General features: G+C 39.8%; 1 protein-coding gene across 1 annotated transcript in view; it reads left to right on the top strand.

Moving 5' to 3' along the window:
* LOC128604861 (E3 ubiquitin-protein ligase UBR2-like) overlaps positions 1-26,691 on the top strand; it is a 257,322-nt gene that overhangs the window by 210,265 nt on the left and 20,366 nt on the right. Inside the window, exons 2-5 of the mRNA XM_053619956.1 lie at positions 11,912-12,068; positions 16,608-16,776; positions 17,278-17,366; positions 23,138-23,172. Of these exons, the coding sequence (XP_053475931.1) occupies positions 17,282-17,366; positions 23,138-23,172 (120 nt within the window). The 5' untranslated portion in view covers positions 11,912-12,068; positions 16,608-16,776; positions 17,278-17,281. The remainder of the gene's footprint in view (positions 1-11,911; positions 12,069-16,607; positions 16,777-17,277; positions 17,367-23,137; positions 23,173-26,691) is intronic.

The raw sequence follows: 26,691 nt of genomic DNA, 5'->3' as shown, positions 1-26,691 counted from the left end.
CGCAGGTGGTTCTTGCGGAGGCGGTCCTTGCACACAGGATCTGGATCTGGACCGACGTCCGGACATGGTCCAGTTAATTTTTTTTTCCCACAAAACTATAAGTGAACACAAAAGTATATCTATGAATATATATACACTAAAATAACAACAATGAATGCAAACTTGTCCCAATTTGTGAAGGTCAAACATAAGCACGCACCACACAGCGCTGACTGCCTCGTGCAGTGACGGTTAGCGCTTTTTCTTGTTAACAAAAACATTGTTTTTAAATGAAGAAGTGTCGATTAAATAGTTTTTTTTTGCATAAAGAAGAGTTAAGCTCGTCTTGGGAATACATTAAGAAGATTGAATACAAATTTTGTGTCTTAAGACAAAAAAAAACCATTATGTGGAACCGTCATGCTAAGCATGGTGGGGGGCAAAAAAACGAGGCATTTACGACCAAAAGGGTTTTTTTTAATGTAATTCATAGAATTTCCATACTCAGAGCACTTTTAATTCTTTTTTCATGTACAAACTTGTTGAACAATTCGATTATTATAATTTAGATAAGGTAATTATCTGACTAAAACCGGCTGGCATTTGCTCGTTACTTATTACAAACGATTTAACTAGCATTAGTTTAAAAACAAGAACACAATTCTAAACAGAACTATAAAAATAAATATCAAATTTTGCTTAAACATCTTTACTGTGACTGTATACTCCTGAGGAAAGCGCAGTTTGAAAAAACCTCCCTCGCGCTGTATCAACCCGCGCACACGTTTATTTTAAAATGTAAATTATATATATTATTTCATATTATATGGACTGATATTTAAAAAACAAAAGTCAAATAAAAGTTCAATAAAAATTTTCAACATAAGACACGGTACTATTTTCAGTGGAAGAATACTAGTTCAGTTTGGGTAGTGAGATGAACATCGGCGCTACATTTTCCTCTTTGACAATTAGAAGATGGCATGAGTTTCAATTCAAAATGGCATCTGTCCTCCAGATGGCGCTCAAACACAGACAAATACAGTAACCTACAGACGGTTAAAAGCTGATAGTTTCCTAAAACTCCCTTGTGGGGAGGAAAGACTGGTAATTACACCGTTTTTTAGTTATTACGAATGTTATACGACTTAAAATTAGTAATTTTTCCTGGTTTAAAAGGCTGTATTCTACTGGAGAAAATCTAAATGGAGCAACGGAATTTTAAAATGATTGTCAACTCAACAACTTGTGTTCATAATTATGGTAAATAACACTTAAATTCCTTTTAAATAATGTGAAATAAAAGTGTGTGTGTGTGTGTTGAGCTATCCTGTTTGACATTAATCTTGGTTCGCTATTTCCTTAGGAAGCTGGTAGCCTTTTACCTAATATGGATCATTTTTGTGTTAGTCTACTTTTAATTAGGACTCTTTATTGTTTAAGATATTTAAAAATAAATATTTTATGTTTGTTTATTTATCAATTAACCAACAGTATTTCTCATTGCTATTATTTTAATTCAGTTAACAGTGACCATGAGCAGAGAGATAACATTTAACTGTTTATGACCTCCTGATTTAAAGCTTAAACAAGAAAAGATTGGTATCTGGACCGGTATCGGCTGTAAAAATCCTGATCGGAGCATCCCTAATGAACACCATTAACCTAAAGCACTTTGCATCTGACGGGTAAATGAACTCACCCAATCACATCCTATATGAGATTATTCAGATATCTACACAATACACACAGAGCGGTTCGAGAACTGACTCCAGCCCAGAACCATGACAGTGGAAATGTCTAATAGTGTAGCTTTAAATATATTTAAGAGGAGCAGACTTCAAACACTGAACATTGATGTTTATTGTATTTGTTTACAAGGTAAACAGGTTAACGGTTGTTTTGTGCATACAGTCTGTAAAATGAACTGAAAATATTAGATTTAGTTTATCAGAAGGTAAATTAATGTGTCATGGATCACACTATGTTCCTAAATTCTGTCATAATTGACCAGCTCAAGTTTTCTCATGCCTACTTATATTTACTTATATTGTGGCACATTAATGTTACCATCTCTAAAATAAATAAAAAAAAGAAAAAATGTTTAAAAAACAAAAAAAACCCTAAACTTCAACTGTGCTCCTAAATTTTTGTAATTAGGAGCACAAGTGCTCCTAAAAGAAATTGTCTTGCGTCTCTCCTCCTGTAAACACTGTTAAAGATTTGTAAATGATCAGGAATGTAGCACAACATGGAGGTGAAAGCAGCGGTCTGTTCATTTAAATGTGAAAGTGCAATAAAAATATGTTGTCCCTAAAATCAATGAATAATCGAGATCTCAGTATTGATCAAAATAATCGTGATTATCATTTTGGCCATAATCGTGCAGCCTACCTGCATTATTAGATAAAAATCTTAAAAATTCATGTGACATGGACGTTAAAGTCATTTGCTTATGTCATGTTTCATGTAGGTTATTTTTGCAGGAATGATGCCGTTTGTCAAGTCATGTCGGATTTCCCATGTTAAATCATAGCACTTCTTCTCTGTCGGCACAACATACGTGTTTGGGACGTATTTTCTCAGAGGCTTTGGCTGTAAATAATTAAATTACACACACAAAACGTTTTTTTTTTTTATAAAATACATGCGATTAAAAAAAAAAAATCCTTATATAGGATCCCCCCCCCCCCCAAAAAATCTCAACGCAAAAGTTGATGATTTCCGTCATGAGATCGTGTTTGTTCTTCACGAACGGTACAATGTCTCTAAAGTACAGGGAAAATACGTTTTCTATTTAAAGTAATTATTTAAACAGAGTGAATTTGGAAGTGTCATGCTTAAAAACAAGCTTTTTTATTATTATTATTTTTATTAATGAAAGGCAAAGCTGTTTTAAGAACATAATCCTAAAATCCACTAAAAAGTGGGCAAAGTGGAGTGTACTCTGAATGTTTTTTTAGACAGAAATGTATGGTACAGTTATAGTAGACTACATACACACTAAGTACTAATACTTATGTTCAGTGGTATGTGAACTGTTTATGTAATTATAAACGTACAAATGATAGTTTATTGACATTTTAAATGAGGTGGTGGACATTAGTATCCACTAGGTGGCAGCAGTGCAGCTGTTATATCGCCTCACTGAGCAGTCTAGTGCTGTCTGAAACCTCTCCCGAGATCTTTTCACATTATCAATAGGTGATGTGTGTATGCTATAAGGCTGGTCTGTTTCATCTCCTTTAACTAGAATGACTATTGTCTCATGGCCTGTAGGGGGGTTGTGGAATATATCCTTACAATTACAGGGGTCTCTGGCTAGAAGAAGCACTTTTCAGCCCTCAAAATGTCATGGAAACAATCTTTCCAGCCTAAGTTAAAATAAAACTTCAGAGACAGAGGGTTTGTAGATGCCAAAAAATTATCAAACTTTATTGAAACAATAAAGTGATTCACTCTGCAGAAACTCTAAAATATACAAACACACACAAGCCCCTTTTATACCTTTCTTCACAGTGAACTCATCTTAGGTGGGATTTTACCTTTTCTCATTAAAAACAGACCAGTCTTCTTTGCCGCAATTAATTATTCATGTCTATATGATATCTTAGATTTGTGGAGCATGTGCAGTTAGTTGCTTTTTAGAAAGGTTTTTATAAGGACAATGTTTTTTTTTTTTTAACCAAAAAAAAGTAAAATACTTTTACTGGTTTGTTATATGCACCGTTGGCTATAAAATCTGGAAAACAAGGTATAAATTGATTATTAATCAGTGTCATATCCCCGCTGAGAGGGTCTTTAAACGGATTGTGAGTGAATTACAAAGACAAAAGAAAAACAACAGAAGAACAAAAAATAAACACCCATGGACTTTATTGAGTTTTTGAAGAGATGTGAGGTGTAAATATGTGGTAAATTGATGTAAATGTAAATATGGCATAAATTGATGTGAATACATGTGTGTGATTTAACTATATCGAACTACTGTGACATAGAAATGTTAACAAGTCTATGTAGTGATTTGTGAAATCTCTCAAAGCTTTATTTGAAAACGCAAGGCCTGTTAATACTCTGTTCCAACAGGGAATCCACAGTACACTGTACGTAAGGCTTTGCAGCATCTGGATAATTGTACTGTCTGAGAGAGGGTGGGTCACCTCCGTGAACCTTCACTTCCATCACACTAGTATCAACACAGCCACAATCCTGCTTTGAATGAACAAAAACACCTCTGATCTGATCCAATCGTTCTGATCATTCAGAATCTTCCAGCGATAACAAGGTATGTAAGTCATAATCCTCTGCCTTTTTGATCACATGTACAGCAGAAATCTCCACAAGCTAATCTTTACTCTGAGGATTACACCAAATGCAATTGTTGCAATAGTCAAAGATATAGCCACGCTTAGTCATAATGTGTGAACCTAATATACCGCGACCATCACCACTTCTACTGCGCCAGGGTTTGTCTTTGAAATCATCTCTGCCAGTTTGGAACGGCATATTTTCTGTCTGGATGCAAGAGAAATTGTTCCGTCAAACCTTTCTAAAGTTATTGTGTCTTTACCATTGTGTAGGGGATTGTCGGAATGAAGAATTGTTAATGAAGCACCAGAATCAACTAACCAATCATCGCATCGGCCTCCAACAGCGACATTTACGATTGGTCTACCGTGATTATCTCGTGACAGGGTGCTACATGTGAAATGGAGGCCTGTGATCCCTATGCTGAAGAAGACATGGCTTTAAAGCTCTGCTTCTTCATGTGAGCACACAGTTCCTCATTCTCCTTGCTCAGTCTGTTAACCGCAGCCTATAACTGGTTAAGATCAATGTTAGGAGCTGTTCTCCTAGAAAAAACTTTGCATTCCCTAGAATTGTGTCCCTCTTTGCCACATGAATAGCACACTGGGGGGTTATCAGGGTTAGGAGGAGGTGGGCTCTCCTTTTTGTCTCCAGTAGCACCAGATAGGGCTTTATAATGCCTATTGCTGACACGGGATGAGATTTCTTTGAAATAGCATTAATGTTGTAAAACTGTCATTTTTGCAATAATGTCATTACACTCTGAGAGATGTGTCGCATGCATTTCCACAGCAGAATGAGTGAGTGGGTCACACTTGCTAAGTAGGACAGATTTGAAGCTGACCTCATCCTGAGTAATATCAGGATTACCTCTGAACGTTTTAAACGCCTCCAATAACCGTTCTGAAAATGCCACTGGGTGCTCCCCTTTCCTCATGGTCATCTCCGCTATTTTATCCAAATCAACTGACATCATTCCTAAAACTTCAAGCAATGCCTGTTTCCTTTCTAATGTATTTGCAGTTCTGACCTTCACTTTCTCATGTAAGGCTCCGGACAGAGTATCGGGCAGACACAGAGTCAGCACCACGCATGTATCACCATCTGTAAACTTGTACACGTCTGAATATTACTCCAGGTTTTTCACGGTCACCCTAAACACCACTTTCCCCCCTGTTCCCACCACCACTTTACCAGCAGCACCACCACCAGCAGCACACGGCTCGTTCCCAGAGATGCTGCAGAACTGGCAGCCGATGGACGATGCCACGTGAGTGTATTCTTCTGCTTTCTGATTGACTTTCTTTTGTAGGTATTACTTTTGTAGAACATGTTTCCTCACTTCCCTTAACTCAGTGTTCTCTTATTGCGCTGCCAGGCCGTCAGCCTTTATGAGGAGCCCCACAGCAATCATCAGAACCAGGTAGGGGCAACCGTGATTTCCACTCCGCCATCTTACTGGAATTTGTATAGGTTAGGAATAAGACTAAGGATGGAGTTAAGGCTCTGGGTTACTATCGGAAGGTCGGGGTTCAAGCCCCAGCACTGCCAAGCACTGTTGGGCCCTTGAGCAAGGCCCTTAACCCTCTGTGCTCCAGGGGGCAGTGTATCATGGCTGACCCTGTGCTCTGGCCCCAGCTTCCTGACAGGGTATGAGAAGAAAAGAATTTCACTGTGCTCTACTGTATATGTGACCAATAAAGACTCATTATCATTAACATTATAGCCATGCTGAGGGAGGTGCTGACTAAATTAGAGATGGTGCTGGACCAACAAACCACTGAGATTACTTCAACTACAGGAGGTCCAGGTGCAGCCTTTGGATATTGATGAAGATTTACTGCCCCTGCAAGACCTTCCTCAACTGTGTAGTCTGGAGCAAAGGATGCAACAGAGCCCAGATTACAAGCAAAAACTGCTGAGAGTTTTTTTCTTTTTTGTTAACAACTACTTGCACAATTACACAGCTACTGAGAGTGTTTCTGTTTTCTCAAGGTGACACACTCGTCCTCAAAGCACAACACTGAACACCACTTTGATATGAGGGAACACTTATGACCTACTCTTTAGTAGAGATGGAAAACACACAGGGCAGGGTAACTGCAGGAGTAGTGAGAAGCACTGACACAGTTGACGAGGCAATACATGCTTATTAATTATTTATTTTTATACTAGTGTATATTATTTTTGTTTTTTAAATCGGTTTCAGGTAAACTGGTTGGCGCTTATTGACTGGGTGGATGTGCGTGACTGCACCTGGCGCATATTGAAGAGGGTGATTGCTAACTCCCTGGAAAAAACCTCAATTGGAGGGGAGTCAATGGAAAGACTTCACTGTCCGCTCTCCAACTTGGAGAGGTCGTGATTGGTAGGTATATCTGTTTACATACAGAATTAGCTGTCTCTCTCAGATGATATGTAAGGGGTAATCCACGGCTAGATGTGCATTAAACGATTTTAATGCATGATGTGGAGGAAAAGAACCACTCGTTCAAATCGTTTAATGCACACCTAGCCATGGATTACCCCGCTTATACCATGGTCTTTCCACAATTAATAACGGTAAAGCGGTCATTGGTTTAGAAGTGCAAACTTTGATTAGAAGTTTAAAATAATCTTTGGGAGGTCCCACTTCGGCTCTAATTGGCTATTTATATTCCTATGGTTTACTTTATTTAAATGGTTAGTAGTAATATGGATCCCAGCATAGCTGGGACAGGCACGCCTTTAAGATTTATTAGTTGGAACGTCAGAGGTATGGGTAATCCTGTCAATAGATCTAAGGATTTTACACATTTGAAACGTTTAAACTTCAATATAGTATTTTTACAGGAGACGCACCTACGTATTAAAGATCATCAAAGGTTACACTGCCTTGGGTGAGTCAAGTCTTCCACTCGAACTTTAATTCGAAAGCAAGAGGGGTCGCTATTTTAATTGACAAAACGTCACAGTTTTCCTCCACTAATGTTGTTGCTGATGTGAACGGTAGATATATTATAGTTGCTGGTACTCTAATGCAAAGACAGGTGTTGTTGGTAAATGTATACACTCCAAACTTTGATGATGTGGAATTTGCTAATAGATTGTTGAGCAACCTCCCCTTTTTAAATACTCACCTGTCGATTTTCGGTGGAGATTTAAACTGTGTAATTCACCAAAACTTGGATCGGTCTAATCCCCGTACTCTGAATCAATCTGCAATGTCTAAAACATTTTCCGATTTTATGTGTCAGAACGGTCTTGTTGATCCCTGGAGATCCCGTAACTCTGCTCTTAAAAAGTTTTCTTTCTTCTCCCAGGTGCATCATTCCTATTCGAGGGTTGATTATTTTTTTATAGACAGCACTCTTGATTCTTGTGTAGTTTCTTCTGACTATTTGGGTATTTTAATTTCTGACCATGCGCCTCTACAATTAGATATTCATCTTTCTATTTATAAACGTAGCCCACCGCCTTGGAGATTTAATTCTCTTCTTTTAGCAGACAGTGAATTCTGTGAGTTCATTTCCACTTCTATTGATGGCTTTCTTTTCTTCAATCAGAATGACTCCACCTCTTATTCACTGTTATGGGAGACACTTAAATCCTATATCAGAGGGCAGATTGTTTCTTACTCCACTCTCTGTAATAAAAAGCGCACTGCTAGGGTTAATGAACTTACATCTGCGATCAGTAGTCTCGATCAAAGATGTGCGTTGAACCCCTCTCCAGAACTTCTTAAACAGCGTCTCGACTTACAGGCAGAATTCAATCTTATTTCGACTAAAGAGGCGGAACGCTTGTTGTTACACAACAAGCGTTCCGTAGCACATCAGCTACGGCGACAGGCCACTTCCCGTCTCATACCTAGTGTTAAAAACACTCATAATATTGTCACTACAGAGCCCATGGAAATTAATGCTACTTTTAAATGGTTTTACTCTTCACCTTATAAATCTGAATTTCCTGCAGACGATACTAAAGTGAATGCATTTCTTCAAGACCTTTGTAACCCTGTTATTGATTCGAATACTGCCATGCAACTGGACTCCACACTCCCTCTTGAAGAAATTTGAATTCAGTTAAAACTACGCAGTGTAACAAAGCTCCTGGCCCGGACGGGTTCCAATTGAATTGTTTAAAGCATCTATTGGAAAATTAGCTCCATTGCTTTTATCTGTGTTCAACTAATCCTTGGAATGTGGGTCTTTGCCTCCAGCTCTGACACAAGCCACTATAGCTCTCCTTCTTAAGGAGGGTAAGGATCCAACCTCCTGTGGTTCTTATAGGCCGCTGTCTCTGCTTAATGCAGATGTAAAGGTGCTGGCAAAAGTAATGGCATCTCGTTTAGAGAACGTTATCCCTTATATCTGAAGAGCAAACCGGTTTTATAAAGGGACATCAGTTGTTTTTCAATACCCGTACGCTCTTTAAATTATTCAAAGCATTCGGCTGAGATCGGGATTTCTTTAGATGCTGAAAAAACATTTGACAGGGTTGAATGGGTTCAATCCACATCACAGAGGAATGATTTCTAGGATTTATGATTTTATTCTGCCGTTAGGTAGTGAGTCGAGTAACAAAGTTAGGAATGCGTGGGAAACGGAGTTAGGAGTACAGATAAGTGAGGAGTGTTGGGAACGTGCTATAGGGAGGATACAGTCTACCACTTCTTGTGCTCATCTTGGACTTATACAGTTCAAAGTTTTACACAGAGTCCATCTGTCCAAGTCGAGACTTTCTGTGATGTATCCGGACGTAGAGGACAAGTGTGATAAATGCCATGGCTCTCCCTGTCATCTTGGCCATATGTTTTTCTTCTGCCCTGATCTCCATGGTTTTTGGACTGGTTTCTTTACCATCATGTCCACTATTCTCAGAGTAGATTTAAATCCTTGCCCATTCATTGCTGTATTTGGGATTCCTGATGCCTCAGTTCCATTGAGCTTGATACAAAAGGATGTTATTGCTTTCACATCCCTTATAGCAAGACGTTCCCTACTGTTGCATTGGAAGTCTGCTAAATACCCATCTATCTCCCAGTGGCTAAAGGACGTGATGTTTTTTCTGAAACTCGAGAAAATAAGGTATACGATGAATGGTTGTACGGACAAGTTTTTTTTATAAAGGGCATCCCTTTATTGTATACTTTATGGATTTAGACACTTCCCACTTAAATTTTTGTGCCTGTTGTTGGATTTTACAATATCTTTATAACCAGCGACAGTTATTGGGTAGCCATGATGAGCCGGCGGGGCGGGGGGCGGGTTTTCTGTATTTTTAATTTTGTTTTCCTTTGTTAGTAAAAAAAGAAGAAAAACCTGTGAATGTTTACTGCTGTGTGTTGCTCAATTTGTTTTCCTTGGGAAAGGGAGGGGAGGAGAGAAGAGAAAAGGTGATGTTCAGCTGACATGTAGACGTGTTCAGGAGAAATGTTCAATAAAAATGAAACTGGAAAGAAAAAAGTAGTTTAAAATAAACTTTAATTTCCATAAGTTAGGTCGTTAGATCTGGAATTTTGTCTGAAGTAAATCAGACACAGAGATAAAGTAGTGTGATAAGATTTAGGAATGATCACGGTGATCAAACTGGCAGGAACTACCTGTGCAATAAACAGTTATAATGCACACCTTCCAGCCAATCAGAATCCAGTATTCACACTGACCATGGTATAAGTGTAATTAATGCTTAAGATTCATAATGACTGTACGATATGTGTTGCTTTATTCCAAAGCTGCAGTTCATAGAAACCTCTTCACGGCTAAAGCTGCAGAGATGGAGGTCGAGGGCACCATGAAGAGGTGGCTCCAGCTGGCATCAGATCGAGAGTGTGGGCGCAAGAGCAGACTTTTGATAAAGGAGGGTATTTACAGTGTTTTAACTGGTGTGTTTTTTGCACTATTTATTAATTTGTTAAAATGTTCATATTATAGTCTATTTTTAATTGTTTATAAAAGTCCTTGCTGTTTTTAAGTGGCTGAATTAGTGCGCACGTGTGTGTGTGCGTGTTGGTAGCTGGGTGGGTATATAGTTGTGGTCGGAAGTTGACATACCCCTTGCAGGAAAAAGAGACCCTGTGTAATCTGTTTAAACGACTTTTACGCATGTTTTGCAGAGAGATCATTTTCACCTTGCTGTTTGGGTCTCTGTCCCACACTGTTACAATGCAGTATTGAGAGAGCGCGAGGGAGATCGATTTTCTATCAGAAACAGTAACTATATAAAATGGACGTCAACACGCACCACTCTGTGAGGTCATTTCTCGCTCTCAACAGAGTAGTTGTGATTGTTTAGTGTTTACGACAGGGCCAAAACATTCAAGGCCATGGTGTATTTTGACTGTTCCTGTAGCATAATCTCACCAAACTGTGTGTACATGAGTCCACAGACACTGAGTCTATTCACAGTTCCATGCTGTATAGATGTTCTGCTCATCCTCACTGTACCGTAAAGGTCAGAACCTCACATCTGTAACCTTGTAGCTTTCCTTAATAAACACGACTGCAACCAAGCTTGTGTATCACTACTATTTTTAGATCTCCGCCTCTCAAAAGTATTGGCGCCCTACACGTCCGGCTCTCAAATCTATTGGCGCCCTACGCGTCCGGCTCTCAAATCTATTGGCGCCCTTAGCGTCCGGCTCTCAAATCTATCGGCGCCCTACGCGGCCGGCTCTCAAATCTATCGGCGCCCTACGTGGCTGGCTCTCAAATGTATTGGCGCCCTACGCATCTGGCTCTCAAAACTATTGGTGCCCTTAGCGTCGGCTCTCAAAAGTATTGGCGCCCTTCACGGGCAGCTCTCAAATGTATTGGCGCCCTACGCGTCCGGCTCTCAAAACTATTGGTGCCCTTAGCGTCGGCTCTCAAAAGTATTGGCGCCCTTCACGGGCAGCTCTCAAAAGTATTGGCGCCCGATCCAAATTTTGCCACAGCAAGCACCACTCACATTTTCTTCAGGAAATGTCCCTTAAAATAATAAAAAGTCTGTCACTAGGCTGTGTGTCGAGATAAACGTAAAAACATCTTGAGCTTGTGTTCACCACAGACCTTATTTCCGGCATTTAACCCAAAACCCCATTGACGGAAGTGCTAATACGCTGACTCGTTTCTGGGTTTCACGACTCATTCCTGCAGCACTCTGTAAGATGGGCTGTTGTTATCAAACCATCGAAATCGGATAAGCAGCTTTGGTAATGATTCTTTAAATGAACCGATTCAGAATCCTCTTCTTGAATCGTTTGAGTCGTTCTCACTCGGTCAGGGTTGCACGTGTGGGTTGCTTTTCCTGCACGTGTAATCAGCACGTGTTCACAGACCGTAAATCCCGACCCCATGGTAGACACTCGACAGAAATTTCATACTAAAGTAAGTATTTTATATTTTCTGGGTCTAAACAGAGCAGAAGTATTGCTAATGTGTTGTACAGATTCTATTAGACTGGTGAACGGTGTGGATTTGTATATTTAACCCAGTTTAATATGGCCAGCTTTGTTCAGTCAGAGACAAGTAAATCTGTTCTAATGTTCATTTATTTTCCATAGATAAAACAAATGTTTGCTTACACATGACTACGTACTTTATGCCTTCAGAATGGTGGAGATTTGTCTCTTAACTATTTTAAATTTGGTTCTCTTCAACAGGTTGTGTTTGAGTTGTGCAGGCTTGTGTCACCTGACTTAAAGAAGGCTTTCTTTGAAGGGCTTGATCAGCACCTCCCACGGCTCCTGCAGTTGTACAACACCGAGAGGCAGTGAAATACCCGAAATCCAACATGTGATGACCCGCATTGATCAAGAGGTAAGTCTAATGAACTTTAGTTTGTTCTGCTCCAGAAATGAGCCGATATCCAGCAGAACAGCACTGATAGTTGTGTAATAGACGTGCACAGTAGAGCTGTCGTGATTAATAAATAATCTTATAAATGTGATTACTTGATGAACGTAGACAAAACTCTATACATGTGAAATGTTTTGTTGAAGTTCAGATGAAACTCTGATGTACAGAATCTTCAACAGAGTTCTGCAGAAAGATTTTGAATGCCTGTCATTCACCAGAACAAATTTGCAGTTGAACAGTCTGTCTAAAAGAAAAAATCTAAACACACAATATAAAATTCCTGCAGTGTGAATCAAGCCTTTGTATTGCTTTTAGCAAACATGTCTAGTACTCTCGGTTCAGTGTACACAATTTACCCCATTTAAATGCATTTTGGAAATTGTTCCACATGGCCTTTAAGTGTGAATATTCACTGTATGCCAAATAAGTAATCAAAGAATGGAATGGATTTTTTTTTCTTCTCTAATGGACCATTAATCACAATTATAAAAGATGATGCATCAGGTACAAAGTATCAGAGCCCCCCCCCCCCCCCACACACACACTTTTTTCCCCCCCACAATGGTTGCATGACCTTTGCTACACCATTTCCACTGTGTGTTACAAATCACTTTGAGGTAAAGCACTGCTGCTGCGAAACCCTATTGGATCTGCTCCGTTTTTTAAATTATTAATAATAATATTATTACATTTGCTCTCTCTCTCTCTCTGACTCTCTCCCTCTCTCTCTCTGATACACACACTCTCTCTCTCTCTCTCTCTCTCTCTCTCTCTCTCTCTCACACTTCTCAGAGTAAAGAGTGTGAGACATCACAGCGAGAATGCAATTCCAAATCTGTAACGTGTAATTTTACGCTATCAGAAGGAGGGACACGTTCAATCTCAGTCTTTAATTCGATCTCTGGCAACGAAGGGCTGTGTGTGTGTGTAAAACAATAACATGCATGATGTATATTATGATCAGATCGTATACGTGATTATAAGCAGATTATACCTCTAATCTTATAAGGGATTAAAAATGGAAACCGAGCTTCGGCACATCAGTAATAATAATAATAAGTGGTATGACGTGATCAGTGGATCAATGAGGCTCTCTCAGAGTCACTCAGCATTTCGTCTTCTCTCCACACCGTCATGTGTCTTTCCTTTTCTCCCGTCCGTGGCTCCGAGACGTGCTGATGTTCAGGTCTGGCAGGATGTTCCATGATTGACACCTCCAGGGGAGTCAGGCTGATCGAGTACAAAGTGTTTATATGTGCTAAAGGAAAGAGATCTGGTGGAAAGTCAGAGTTATAGAGTTATAGTGCTGAGAAAAGTCTGTAAAGAAAAAACAAATGTGTTTTTATAAGGTTTTCATTTCTTTGATTCACCCTCGTATATAAATGCACTTGTTCTAATATGTTATCGTTCCTAAAGTAGCTGATAATCAAGGATGGGGTTGTGTGATGCGTTACCATGACCACCTGTTATTGTTATGCGTGTGTACATAATACGGGAACGCTTTAAGTGACCATTCCCATAATAGTTTATGGTTTCTGAGGCCCTCGTTGTATCTGCATTATTATAACGTATTGCACTGGGGAGCTGTTTACCAAACAGTCAGTAAACCCTGCTGGAAGTGTTTTTTTTATTTTATTTTTATTTAATTTTTTTTTTTTTGCCCCCTATCACTTTCTGTGCGAGGGTGGATTGAGTGTTCTCAGTCCCGTCTCGGGCTAAACCATCACAGCTCTATTAAAATTGTCATCAAGTCTGAACATTAGAACCCAGCTTCCTTTTTTTTCAAGAACACACTATATGGCCAAAAGTTTGTGGACACCTGACCATCACACATGTACAGTATACGCTTGTTGAACATCCCATATCATGTTTATGCTGCAATGAAGATTCAGTGAACTGCAGGCTGGTGACTGATTTCAGCACCAAGGACAGCACCAGCTGAGCCCTGAATCACTAGGAGAGCCTGAGAGAAACAAGTCTCTCTCTCTCTATTTCTTTCTCTTTCTGACTGTCTGATTGTCTTTCCATCTCTCTCTTGATCGGTCTTTGTCTCACTCTCTGTGTATGTGTGTCTCACTGTCGTCTCTATCTTCGGTCTCTCACTTTCTGTCTGTCATTCTCTCTCACTTTCTTTCTGTCTGTCATTCTCTCTCACTTTCTATTCTCTCTCACTTTCTTTCTGTCTGACTGCCTTTCTGTCTCTATTGATCTGTGCCTCTCTCTCTCTCTCCTCTCTCTCTCTCTCTGGGAGTGCGTGCGTGGGGAGGACAGAGCGCGGTTCTGAGACAAAATCTTTTAAAAATGTTTGGTAAACAGAGCAAATGATGTACTGCACACAATCATACACAAAGACCAATCATACTGTATAAAAGACAGATCTATTACAGAGAATCTGCATCTAGTGAGGGACTTGTATGACCATGCGTATGACTACAAGATTGAAATGGGGTTTTTACCATTAGATCAGGAGAAAGCTTTTGACCGGGTCGAACATGTTTTTCTTTTTAACACCCTAAAGGCTTTTGGTTTTGGTGAAAATTTTATCTCAATGATGAGGCTATTATACTCTGAAGCTACATTTATGATAAAAGTGGCCGGTAGCTTAAGTTCTGCTGTGAAGGCTCAGAGGGGTATCAGGCAGGGCTGCCCCCTGTCGGGCCGACTTTACAGCATAATTATTTAACCCCTGCTATATAAGCTTAGGAAAGAATTAACAGGTCTACAAATCGACACTCTAAACTGTCAACAACCCACCAAATTATCTGCATATGCGGATGATATCACAGTTTTAATTAGAGGTGATGTTAAGGTGGTAAAATACGCTCTGGAGTGTTATGGAAAAGCTTCATCTGCAAAAGTCAACTGGCATAAGAGCGATGTGGTGTGGTCAAGCTGTTAAAAGTCCATCACTTCCTGGCATCATGGACTCTATCAAATATCAACAGATATTAAATGAAAACCTGACTGACTCTGCCAGAAAGATTAAAATGGGCTGTGGTTGGATCTTCCAGCAGGACAACGATCCAAAACATACATCAAAATCAACACACACACGGTTTACTGACCACAAAATCATCAAATGAATAAAACACCACAGAGTTGTTCTAGGAAAATATATTTACTGATGGGGTGGCATGTTCTTCAGCTCAACGTGGAGTTATCAGCACATCCCAAAGTGTTTTATTCCACTTGCAACACAGCAGCTTGGCAGCACTAACAATTTGCTAAAAAAAATTAATAAAAATCAGCCATAACATTAAAACCACCTGACTAATGTAGTGCAGGTCCTCCTTGTGCCGCTAAAACAGCTCTTACTCGTCGAGGCATGGACGCCACAAGACCTCTGAAGGTGTGCTGTGGTTTCTGGCACCAAGACCATAGTTCCTTTAAGTCCTGTAAGATGCAAGGATACAGATTGTATTGAGATCTGGGGAATTTGGTGGCAGTCAACTCCTTGAACTCTGTCATGTTCCTCAAACCATTCCTGAACCATTTTTTGTAGTGTGTCAGGGAACATTATTCCGTTGAAGGAGACCACTGCCATTAGGGAATTTTGTTGCCATGAAGAGGTGTACGTGGTCTGCAACAGTGTTTGGTAGGTGGTACTTGTAAAAGTATATTAACATCCACACAAAAGCCAGGACCCAAGGTTTCCCAGCAGAACATTGCCCAGAACATCACACTTCCTCTGCCAGCTTTTGCTCCCCACTCGCATCAGTGAGCCTTGGGCGCCCTTGACCCTGTCATCAGTTCACCAGTTGTCCTTCCATGGGCCACTTTTGGTAGGTACAAGACCTGCCGTTTTGGCAATGCTCAGACCCAGTTATCTAGACGTCACAGTTTGGCCCTTATCAAAGTTGCTTAGATCCTTACACTTGCCCATTTTTCCCCAACCGTTCGCTTGGTGCCTGATATACCCCACCCCTTCACTGGTGCTGTTGTAATGAGATAATCAAAGTTCTTCACTTCACCTGTCAGTGGTTTTACTGTTGTAGCTGATCGGTGAATAGTTGCATTTAATGTTGTAGAATGAAAACACATTCCTGTTCTCACTTGTGTTAGCATGTTGTAACAGCTGTTCTTCCCTCACCTATTGTGTGGTGTGTTTATTTATTTATTTTTATTTATTTATTTTATTTAAAAAAACAAAACTTTTTTTATATATATAAAACAAAGCAAAAATGCTGCTTGTCATGTTACCGATAGGGCCACAAAAATGTCCTCTGTGCTGATGTCTTGGCTGTATCTGAAAACTTGTAGCTTTACCCCTGACTTTTACTGTGTTGACACTGGAGATTCCTTTCAGAAATGCTCCATTAATGTCTCCTAACATAAACCCACTAGGACTAAGATGATTTATGCATTGTAGCACCAAACAAAGGTTTCAGTCACTTTTCTGTCTGTAAATTGTCCATCACTGTGTATGGGGCCATGGTCTTGTGTCCTTTATTCATCTCCGTAAATAGTCATCATATTAACCTGTTGACTGGTGTTTATCAGACAGGAGCCTGTGGTTTCCTACTCTGAACGCTGTTCGAGACATGTCGACTTCAGGAGGCCCCACTCCACCCTTCACCACCCTGTCAGTCACCCACCCAGCCAATCACATCACTCCTGTAGAGCTGCACCGACCAGAGAAACACAACGCCATGAACTAGGCCTACTGGAGGTATGTTTTTCCATCAAATAAAGGACATAACTACAGGGTTTTCCAAAAGTCTCCATACCATAAGGACTATGTTTGCCAGTACCAGGTCGGTTGTGCCTTCGTCAGTGGACGTGTACTTCTCGGTTGGTCTGCAACACTTGCAGTCTTTTTGAATTTGTTAATAAGTTTGGAAACTGTGTTGTATGTTTGCTGTGTTCGCCATGTTTCCTGTTAGTCCATCGCAACCTTGCCACAGCTTCCTGATCCAGGCATGAGAATGATTTCAATACATTCTTCTCTTGTCAAAAGCGTTCTTAAAGGCTATCTGGGGGGAAAAAATGAAAGTATGAAAAAAAAACATTTTTTTGGAAGACATTTAGCTAAAAAAGTGTTAATTTCCCCCTTGTATAATTCTGCTTTGTTGCATTGGACGTCTTTGTTTTGTTATATAAGGCGTTGGCTTTATACTCCGTTATAGGCAACTTTGCATAATAACATCATTAGTGCTTTTTTCCCCTACAGTGAAATGATCGAATGCTTTAATCAGATTGCTGAAGACTCAGAGTGCCGTGTGGTGGTGGTCTCGGGTGCAGGGAAAATCTTCACTGCAGGTACAGCAGTATGATATTTTTTTTTCAGAATTGGAAATATGCTTTAATTTTTATGTGGGTTAGCAGTGATTTTATTGTCATAGCTGTTCATTATTATAATAAGCAATGGCTCCATGTGCTAAAACCACAACACTAAGTGAAGTTCATTTAACAAGCATCCTTATTCGTTCCTAGTGCAGAATGTATTACACTTCGAGTTTAGTAGTTAATAGTCTTTCTAATTAGGGATGTGCCCAGGTATTCGAATACACATTTAACCTTTTGAGGTGCCATTAGTTAAGTCAAGTGGGTTTTTATTGTCATTCCTCTATATAGCTCATATACACTGGAACAAAGTGACATTCCTTCCGGACCATGATGCAACACAGTTGTGTATTTGCATTTTATGTAGTCTTGCGTACTGTTCTGTGTGAGACGAGTGCAACACAATAAAAACACAAAACAGCAAATACACAGGACAGTAGATACACAGGACATGGACTGTACACTGTAAGCTACTGTGTAATGTAGCAGCACATGTATTGCAGCAATACTGGCAGCAGAAATAGTTCCCTAGTATAAAGTGACTGATGCAGCTATGTAAAGTCTTACTGGGTTAGTGCGGTGTGCAGTGGTATGAGTCTTACTGGGTGAGGTGTTTGACTAGCCCAGGTGAGCACTGTAATCTGACTGTCTCAGGGAAGAAACTGTTGCAGAGTCTGCTGGTGGTGGCACGGACGCTCCTGTACCTTCTGCCAGATGGCAGGAGGGTGAATAGTCTGTGAAAGGGGTCCTCCACAATACTGGTGGCTTTGCGGATGCACCGGTAGTTGAAGGAGGTGTGTGGTGGGTAGAGAGACCCGATGATCTTTCCAGCTGTCCTCACAATTCACTGTAGGGTCTTGTGGTTGGAGGTGGTGCAGTTCCCGTACTACACCGTGAGACAGCTGGTCAGGACGCTCTCGATTGTCCCACTGTCGAAGGAGCATATTATTCGAATATTCAGGTGTCTGGGTATTGATTGTACCCTTTATTGCCATGAAGTCAATGAGAAAATCTGGTCAGGCCTAGCAGAACAGTTACCCCAGACATTGTGTAAGTTATAGGTGTTCATTATTTATCACGATTATTAATTGATTTTAGTGACAACATTTTTTTTATTGCACTTTCACATTTATTAAGTTTTCTCATGCCACAATATAACACACAAGTAGGCATGAGAACTTGAGCTGGTCAATTATGACAGACTTTAGGAACATAGTGTGAGCCATGACACATTAATTTACCTTCTGATAAACTAAATGTAATATTTTCAGTTCATTTTACAGACTGTATGCAAAAAACAACCATTAACCTGTTTGAAATCTGCTCCTCTTAAATATATTTAAAGCTGCACTATTAGACATTTCCACTGTCATGGTTCTGGGCTGGAGTCAGTTCTCGAACCGCTCTGTGTGTATTGTGTAGTGCTGGCTCAAATTTAGCCTATTACCCAAAAACACTTAAAATTCAACATAGAAGCCAATACTCACATCTACCTCTGAGCCCAGTTGGAGATAGAAAAAAATACACCAGCCGTGAGTGAGAAGAAGCAAGGGTCCAGCTTTATTGTTCCGTTCCACCACACGAGATCCGATGAGAATTCTCAGAGGTGATCCCAATACCCTGAGCTTAAGCTCCAGTATTTATACTGTATTTACACACTAAATAACCCAGATGTTTCAAGAAGACTATGATCTCACTACCAATAGGGTTAAAAAAGAGCTCATTTACCTTACTCTTATGTTCCAGAAAAGGGCTATTTCACTTACACATAGAATTGAAACCAGGGGTTTTAATTTACACATAAAATCAGAACCCAGGCATTTCTAATAACCCAGAAAATAAAAACCCAGCATTTCTAGTTACTCAGAGGATCAGAAACTTCATTTTTCAGTTACCCAGAGGATCAGAAACTTCATTTTTCAGTTACCTTAGGGAAATTAGATGACGTAGACAAGACTAAACAACCGGGAGGGACCTCGGTCTTATCGTTATCTCGAGGGAGGGGGGGGGCAGTTTGCTTATAACTGGCTCTCTTCATGGTTCTCTTAAAATTGAGGCCTTCCATGCGAGACGAGAATCTCCACCATCGGAATCATGAGTAAGTTTACATTTTCCTGTATTTCTAGTTTATAATTTATTTTCATATTTGCACTATATTTCTTATTTTATATATATTTATACTACTTGAAAAGCAGTTTACTGTACTTCCAACTTCTTAATATCATTACAGTTCTACTGTCCTGCATATCCTACTATTCTGTTTTTTATAGAGTTTCTCTATTACTATAAGATATTATTAAAGTTATTCATGTGTGTGTGTATGCTGTGTCTACTTGCCCGCCCTTGACTGTACGAGAGTGTGTGGGGGTGTGTGCGTGTGGTAGCACTCCTCAGCTCGTATACTTAGTGTATTACTCATTACTCTTAAAGATCTTTAAATGTTTTTCCAATTTCTCCACATCTGACTAATACCGCTTCTGTATGTCTAGGTGCCCGTCGTCGGTCCCTCCTCTCCCCGTTACTGGACCTGGATCTGGATCTGGATCTCGATCTGGACACTCATTACCAGCTTGTGCATCTCACTGCTGATATCATGGTGCTACTCAACTACCTTCGCAGCACCCCCCCAGGAATGGAAATGCGGGGTTCCCCCCTCCCCTTCGATACAGAATCTGCCCCGTGCACGTGCGTATTGACGCCTCTGCACAGTCAGAACCCTCCTCCAGCTTCCAGTCCGAGGATGATGTCGTTTTCTCTGATCCGGGCCCCGACCATTCGTCCCTCTTCTCACCTACCAGTCCGCCCAACTCTCAGTGGTCTTCTCACTTCACCTTTGCTGAACTCCCCATGTCCCCAGGACGCACCCCATTCTCTTCCCCCTCTCGCTCTCCTCCAGACTACGCACCCACCCGTCCTGTGAATTACCAATAAAATTACTTTTTATTCACACTAAGTCTCCCTCATGTTTATTTCATGTCATTTTTATCCACAACAGTAGATATCTGAATAATCTCATATAGGATGTGATTGGGTGAGTTCATTTACCCGTCAGATGCAAAGCGCTTTAGTTTAATGGTGTTCATTAGGGATGCTCCGATCAGGATTTTTACAGCTGATACTGATCCAGATACCAATCTTTTTTTATTTAAGCTTTAATCAGGAAGTCTATCATAACAGTTAAATGTAATCTCTCTGCTCATGGTCACTGTTAACTGAATAAAATAATAGCACTGAGAAATGCTGTTGGTTAATTGATAAATAAACAGCATAAAATATTTATTTTAAAGTATCTTGAACAATAGACAGTCCTAATTAAGAGTAGACTAACACAAAAATGATCCATATTAGGAAAAAGGCTAATAGCTTTCTAAGGAAATAGTGATCTAAGGTTAAGGTCAAATTGATATTAAATGCAACCCATAGTAATTAAACATTATTTAATTTCTCATTTTATTTATATTTTATGAAGTTATTATAATATCTATTATTTTATATATTAAATGATTTATTTATAACTAAACACATTTTCTGTCTTTACATTTTAGTAGTTTTATTTTTGTTTATCAGTTTTAGATCGGTTCCCCAGTACGGTGTCCATGTCTGCTGATAATATTGTGTTTTGGGGGGATAAATGAAAACATGGAAACTGGAGTTGACTTTTCTAGTGATATCTGGCAACCGTGAGTGTAAGTGGAGTGAATTAGAGTTAGTGAAGGAGAGCTGCAGTGTACTGTATATTTACAGACTGAACAGTTCTACTCTTGATTATGATTGGTGAGGAATTATTTAATAAAGAAGTCTGAATTAAACCCACCTTGTAACGTTATTATTAATTTACTCCACCCGAAGCCGCTGTGTCTACACGAGCAGGTGAAAGTTCAGGTCATTTTGCGGGATCAATAAAAGATGGCGGTTGTGAGATCGGAGAGTTGAGAGAAGCAGATGATGTAGAGTCACTTCATCATAATGGCTTCTTTGCAGTATTTCCACACTTGTACAGTGGACTGAGGAGATGAAAAGCAGTGTGAAAGGAACTGTTGCGCGGTGTAGATGTATTTTGGACTTCCTGTAGTTTTAATTCCGATTGTATTATACAACTCCGAACAGGTCACTTGCACCGGTGTGAATAAATATTTATTCACAGTCGCACAAAGTACTTTTCAGTCACAATGCGAGTGAAATGGTTGCACCGTAGAGCCCCGAGTTTATCTGCAAAGTTTGTTTCCCACTCAGCGTGATTAGGTTTAATGTCCCCGACAACCTCTGAAGTGCTATTTAGCATCGTGCTAATTTCATGATTTCCCCTCGCTCTGGAGCTCGAAGCGAAGCTAGCAACTCGAGGGCTGAAATGCTAATTCCGTTTCGGGGTTTTGGCACTACAAAATGACGTCATCCCTGCGCCACTCTATGGTGATTGGCTGTAGTGTAGGAGCCGCTTGATTTGATCTGCAGTGGAGTTTTCTGTGAGCGGAGGACGGAATTTAAATGTCAATATCGCAGTCGATCATGTTCATTTAATCGCGGGCAGTCAAAATCGTAATCGCGATCGATATTCCATTAATTGTGCAGCCCTAATCTGCACTAAAGAAGTTTTGGGAGCAAGCAGTTCACATTTTCAACTATGAAGTCTGCAGGACAGACAAGTGCTACAGTGCATTTACAATAGCTCTCAGTATAGCTCCATTCAAATATTCAGCAACAATGGACACATCAGCCACCTTGGGTTTGCAGATTGAGCTCATTTTAAACCAGACACTAGAGAGAGACATTAGCTGAGAGACATGAGGTCATTTCCAGTAAGGGAACATAGTGAGTATCGATGCTCCCTGGTTTTTGTGGTGTGTTGTGGTATTTTTTAGGGAGCGAACATTCCAGTGCACTGGAAGGATTTTGCAATTGAGACAACACTTAAAATGGCTGACTCCCTGGTCTCTTGAGCCCATACCCTAAACTCAACAGGAAGTCAGCATTTTGATTTTTCTCTTAATTTTTTCCTCCGTTTTTTGCCATTTCCAGGCCTCGTACTTTAACGTACTCCTCCTGGAGCTTTCATCAGATCGGCATCACGTTCGGTCAGTCTCATCTACAGGCATTGACGATGCTAAATTGCGAAGCTTTTGAATTTTTGCTGCTCGCCGTGGGCGTGGCGCTCTCACAAAATTAGAAGTTTCACCATGAAAAAGGAAGTTGTTATAACTCAAACATAGAATGTCCAATCTAGGGATGTCACGATACCAAAAATCTAGTAGTCGGTACCAGCAAAAATACACGATACTCGATACCACTTTGTGTATAAATAAATAATACTTTTAACTCCTTTATTTAAACACTTGAGCATTATAAAAAACAACAGTCACATAATATAAAAAAGCAATTACAAAATAGATATATAATAAATATGTAGGCATAAAATGTTTTTTCTTTGAGATGTTCTGAAATGAGGTCTGGTTTCGGTGTATAGTTTGGGGATCTCTGTATACATGAAGTAATTTTTGCCTGGTATCTGGGGTTGAACCGCTGAAGCAGAGGGAGGGGGAGGGGGAGAGAGAGAGAGAGAGAGAGAGAGAGAGAAGCAATCACATTTTAGCCCAGAACCTTTAGCTTGCCTTTGCCAGGAGGTTCAGACTTGGCTTTCAACAAGATAAAGAGCCAAGCATACTTCCAAATGAACACACAAATGCTTCAAGAAACTCAAAATCAGTGTTTTACAATGAGCTTAAAATGTCCTCCATGGTGGCATGGACCAGGACCCCTCGGTCTGCAGCATTACAGAAGATTTCAGGTTAGACATCATGGGAAGAGTCTCGGTGCTGTTATTGTCTCTGGGGCAGACATCAGTTAACATTGTGACCCCTTCCCTGGAGAGAACAGCATTACAATTCTGAAAACAGTTTTTGTAAATAATCATTCACTACTTAAAGCATGTACCCGAGCTCCTGCTACGCAGTAACTAAAACTGTCTGCAACTCACGTGTTACTTCATTCTTTAGTTCCTTCTCTTAAGTGTAGAGCCTCTGTCAGTTTGTTTGTTAGTGTCCCTCATAAGAACTTCCCCAGAGTAGGACAACTGGCAAAACATTACTTGTGTATTCAAGCCACAAGCTCCCCCTCTGAGAGGGTTTTTAGTACAGGTGCCAACATTGTCACATGTAAAAGGGCATCTTTGAAGCCAGATAATGTAGACCAGCTTGTATTTCTTGCTAGAAACCTCTAGAGCCTGTCATAGGGTGTCATCAACCCCCAACAATGTCCCTGCCCCAGCAACATGTGTTCTTGTTATTGCTCACACTTTTTCTGTTTTCTTCAGCAACTCTGAGCATTTTTCATAATTTTTTTATCCTGGCTGAAGCACTTTAATTTCAATCTATAAGAATAAAATAGTAATAAGTTAAAGATATTAATATTGACAAAGGTGAGAGTTTTGTTTATTTGACAGTGATTTCACATTTCTTGTTTGTGTGAAGGTTAAATTCAAAATAATTTTTTTAATTTCTAAATTATTATATAGTTTTATAGGAGGAGGTTTCATAGACTTGGCGTTCATTTTACAGAAGTTTGAAGGTACAGACATCTGTTGTGGGTGTCCTTGGCAGTTTTTCTGAGGATTTATATTGTTCATATCGATATCGGAGTTATATCGTATCGACCGAAATTAAGCAATATATCGTGATATACATTTTGGCCATATCGTCCAGCCCTACATGAAGGATGACCATGACAGGGAGTTCTCCATTACCTGTCAGTGCAAATTTTCACCGTGCCTTCGTGTCCTGACCTGTTTCTGATTGAGAAAGTGTGCTGCATTATGAAGCGCAAAAGAGTGCAACCAAGGCACTGTATAGTTGCGCAGCTGAAGAAATCTATAACGGATGAATGGTAGAAAATCCCGCTTGTTAATAGAAGAAATGGTGATGTTACACAGTGTTAAACAACTTTTTAGGAGTTTGTTGCAGTCATCAGATGTGAAATGAGTGTGAATTCAATTTATTTTTTAAATATTCAAAGTACAACATCAAATAATGTGTTTTCAATATAGTACAGGGTGAATTGAATTTTCAAATGTCTCTTTGGTTTTGGGGTTTGTTTGTTTGTTTTGTTTTTTTTGCATTTTCCATATTGTCCCAGCCTTTTTGGAATTGGGGTTATAGATAAAGAGAACCCGATTAAACTAATGAGACAAAAATATAATACTTCATCATTTATATATTGAGGGAAGTGAACCAATATTACGTATCTGTAGTGGCAAAAGTATGTGAACCCTTGCTTTCAGGATATGGGGTGACCCCCTTGTGCAGCAATAACTGCAACTAAACAGTTCCGGTAACTGTTGATCAGTCCTGCACATCGGCTTGGAGGAATTTTAGCTTCAACTCTGGGATGTTGGTGGGTTTCCTCACATGAACTGCTTCCTTCAGGTCCTTCCACAACATTTCTAGTGGATTAAGGTCAGGACTTTGACTTGAACATTCCAAAACATTCACTTAATTCATTCTACCAAAAATGGTTAGAGAAGAAAAGTGTGTTTAAGGTTGTTTTCTTGCTGCATGACCCACTTTCTCTTGAGATTCAGGCAAATTAACTGCTTATCTTCGAGGTTCTTACTCTAAGGTTAGAAGTACAATATTTGTGCCACTCACAGATTTGTAATATTGCATCATTTTCCTCAGTAAATAATTGACCAAGTATAATATTTCAGTCTGGTTTGTTTAATTGGGTTCTTGCCTACTTTTAGGACTTGTGTGGAAAATCTGATGTTTTAGGTCTCATTTATGCAGAAATATAGAAAACTTTCACATTTCAAGCTCCACTGTATCTGGTGTGCAGTGGCTTTGGTATCATGTACGTGTTGGGAGAAACAGTCTTCTTAGATTCACTCAATTCTGAATGTTCACACTTTAACTGTTCTTCCCCCCAGTTGTATAGTGAATATACAGCTTAATAGAATGATTAAAGATCTAGCAGCAAGGTCGTTTTCCCTATTTGGGGAAAACATTTATTATTAAAGTAGGGTTGAACGAAGTGCACTTCATTTGACTATTTATTGGAATTGTAACAAAATGTTAACTTTATCACTATTAGAAGTACCGATTTGTGGTCTTATCCTCATTACAGGCACGGATGCTGATCACAGAGGAGAGCCTGATGACCACGATCGTCCGCACACTCCATGATCACCTGAAACGTCGAGACCAGCAGGGACGATTTCAGTTTGAACTCTACAGTGCACAAAAGGTCTTTAAATTCCGCAGGGTCCAGAGTCTTATAGAAGACCTCAAGTACGGCTGGAAAAAAGCAGAATGTGTTACACTGTCTGTCAGAGAATATCATTATTAATGATAATTAATAGCTAATCATTCTCATTAAACTTTTTTCTTTTAAACTCAGATATGTCCTGATTAGCCGTCCAACAGAGTGGACCGACAAGCTCAGGGAGAAGTTTCTGGAAGGACTTGATGCTTTCTTGGAGCTGCTCAAGTGCATGCAGTGTGTTTGTGTGTTTGTATAAGCCATGTTAACTTGCAGTTATAGATGTAATAATCATGTGGGGTGAAATATAGCCATGTTGTTTAATATCAGTAGTATAATGTGTGTTGGGGTTTGTGATTTCTGCAGGGTATGGACCCAGTAGTACGCGACGTGGACCAAGACATAGAGATGGAACCATTGTGGGTGACAGCCTTCACATTGCAGATGAAGCTCACACACATTATCTCAGTGATGCAAGAGTGGTGTGCCAGTGATGTGAGTACTAACACACTCACCAGTACTAGTATATTACAATATGTGCACACTCTACAGGAGTTCTGGTAGTGCGACCATAGCAGCAAATGCACATATTATTCCTGCACAAACTAAAACCAACAAGATCTGTCTGAAGATCACAGGACTTTTGTCTTTGTCATGTCTTTGAGGTGTATGGAAATGATTGGCTCCGAGTAGGGATTTCTTGAAGGTCAAAGTTCTACATGTGGTTGTAAATTTAAATCTATATATGGAAGCCTTCAAATAAGAAGGAAGTATTCGACGTGCAGGAAGTGGACAAAATAACTAACAGTACATGAAAAAGCATCTTGACACAAACAGCTATTGTGTATGGGTGAATCGTTGTGCCAGCTAACAGCATGCAGCCACTATAAAAATGGTCTGAAAATGATCCCTTAATGAGTTTTCAGAATTAACAGGCAACTGACAGAGCTCCAGTTCGGCTAAATAGTGGGTGTTGCAATTGCAGGTGCATCAGTCCCCAAAATTGGCTTGATGCGTTAGTCGGTGTTCCCGGTGTTACATGGTGTTCGGCCAC

The sequence above is a fragment of the Ictalurus furcatus genome, unplaced genomic scaffold (assembly GCF_023375685.1).
Source record: "Ictalurus furcatus strain D&B unplaced genomic scaffold, Billie_1.0 scf4, whole genome shotgun sequence".
Taxonomy (NCBI): Eukaryota; Metazoa; Chordata; class Actinopteri; order Siluriformes; family Ictaluridae; genus Ictalurus; species Ictalurus furcatus.
The sequence above is the reverse complement of the archived record's forward strand: the minus strand, read 5'-3'. Positions and strand labels throughout refer to the sequence as shown.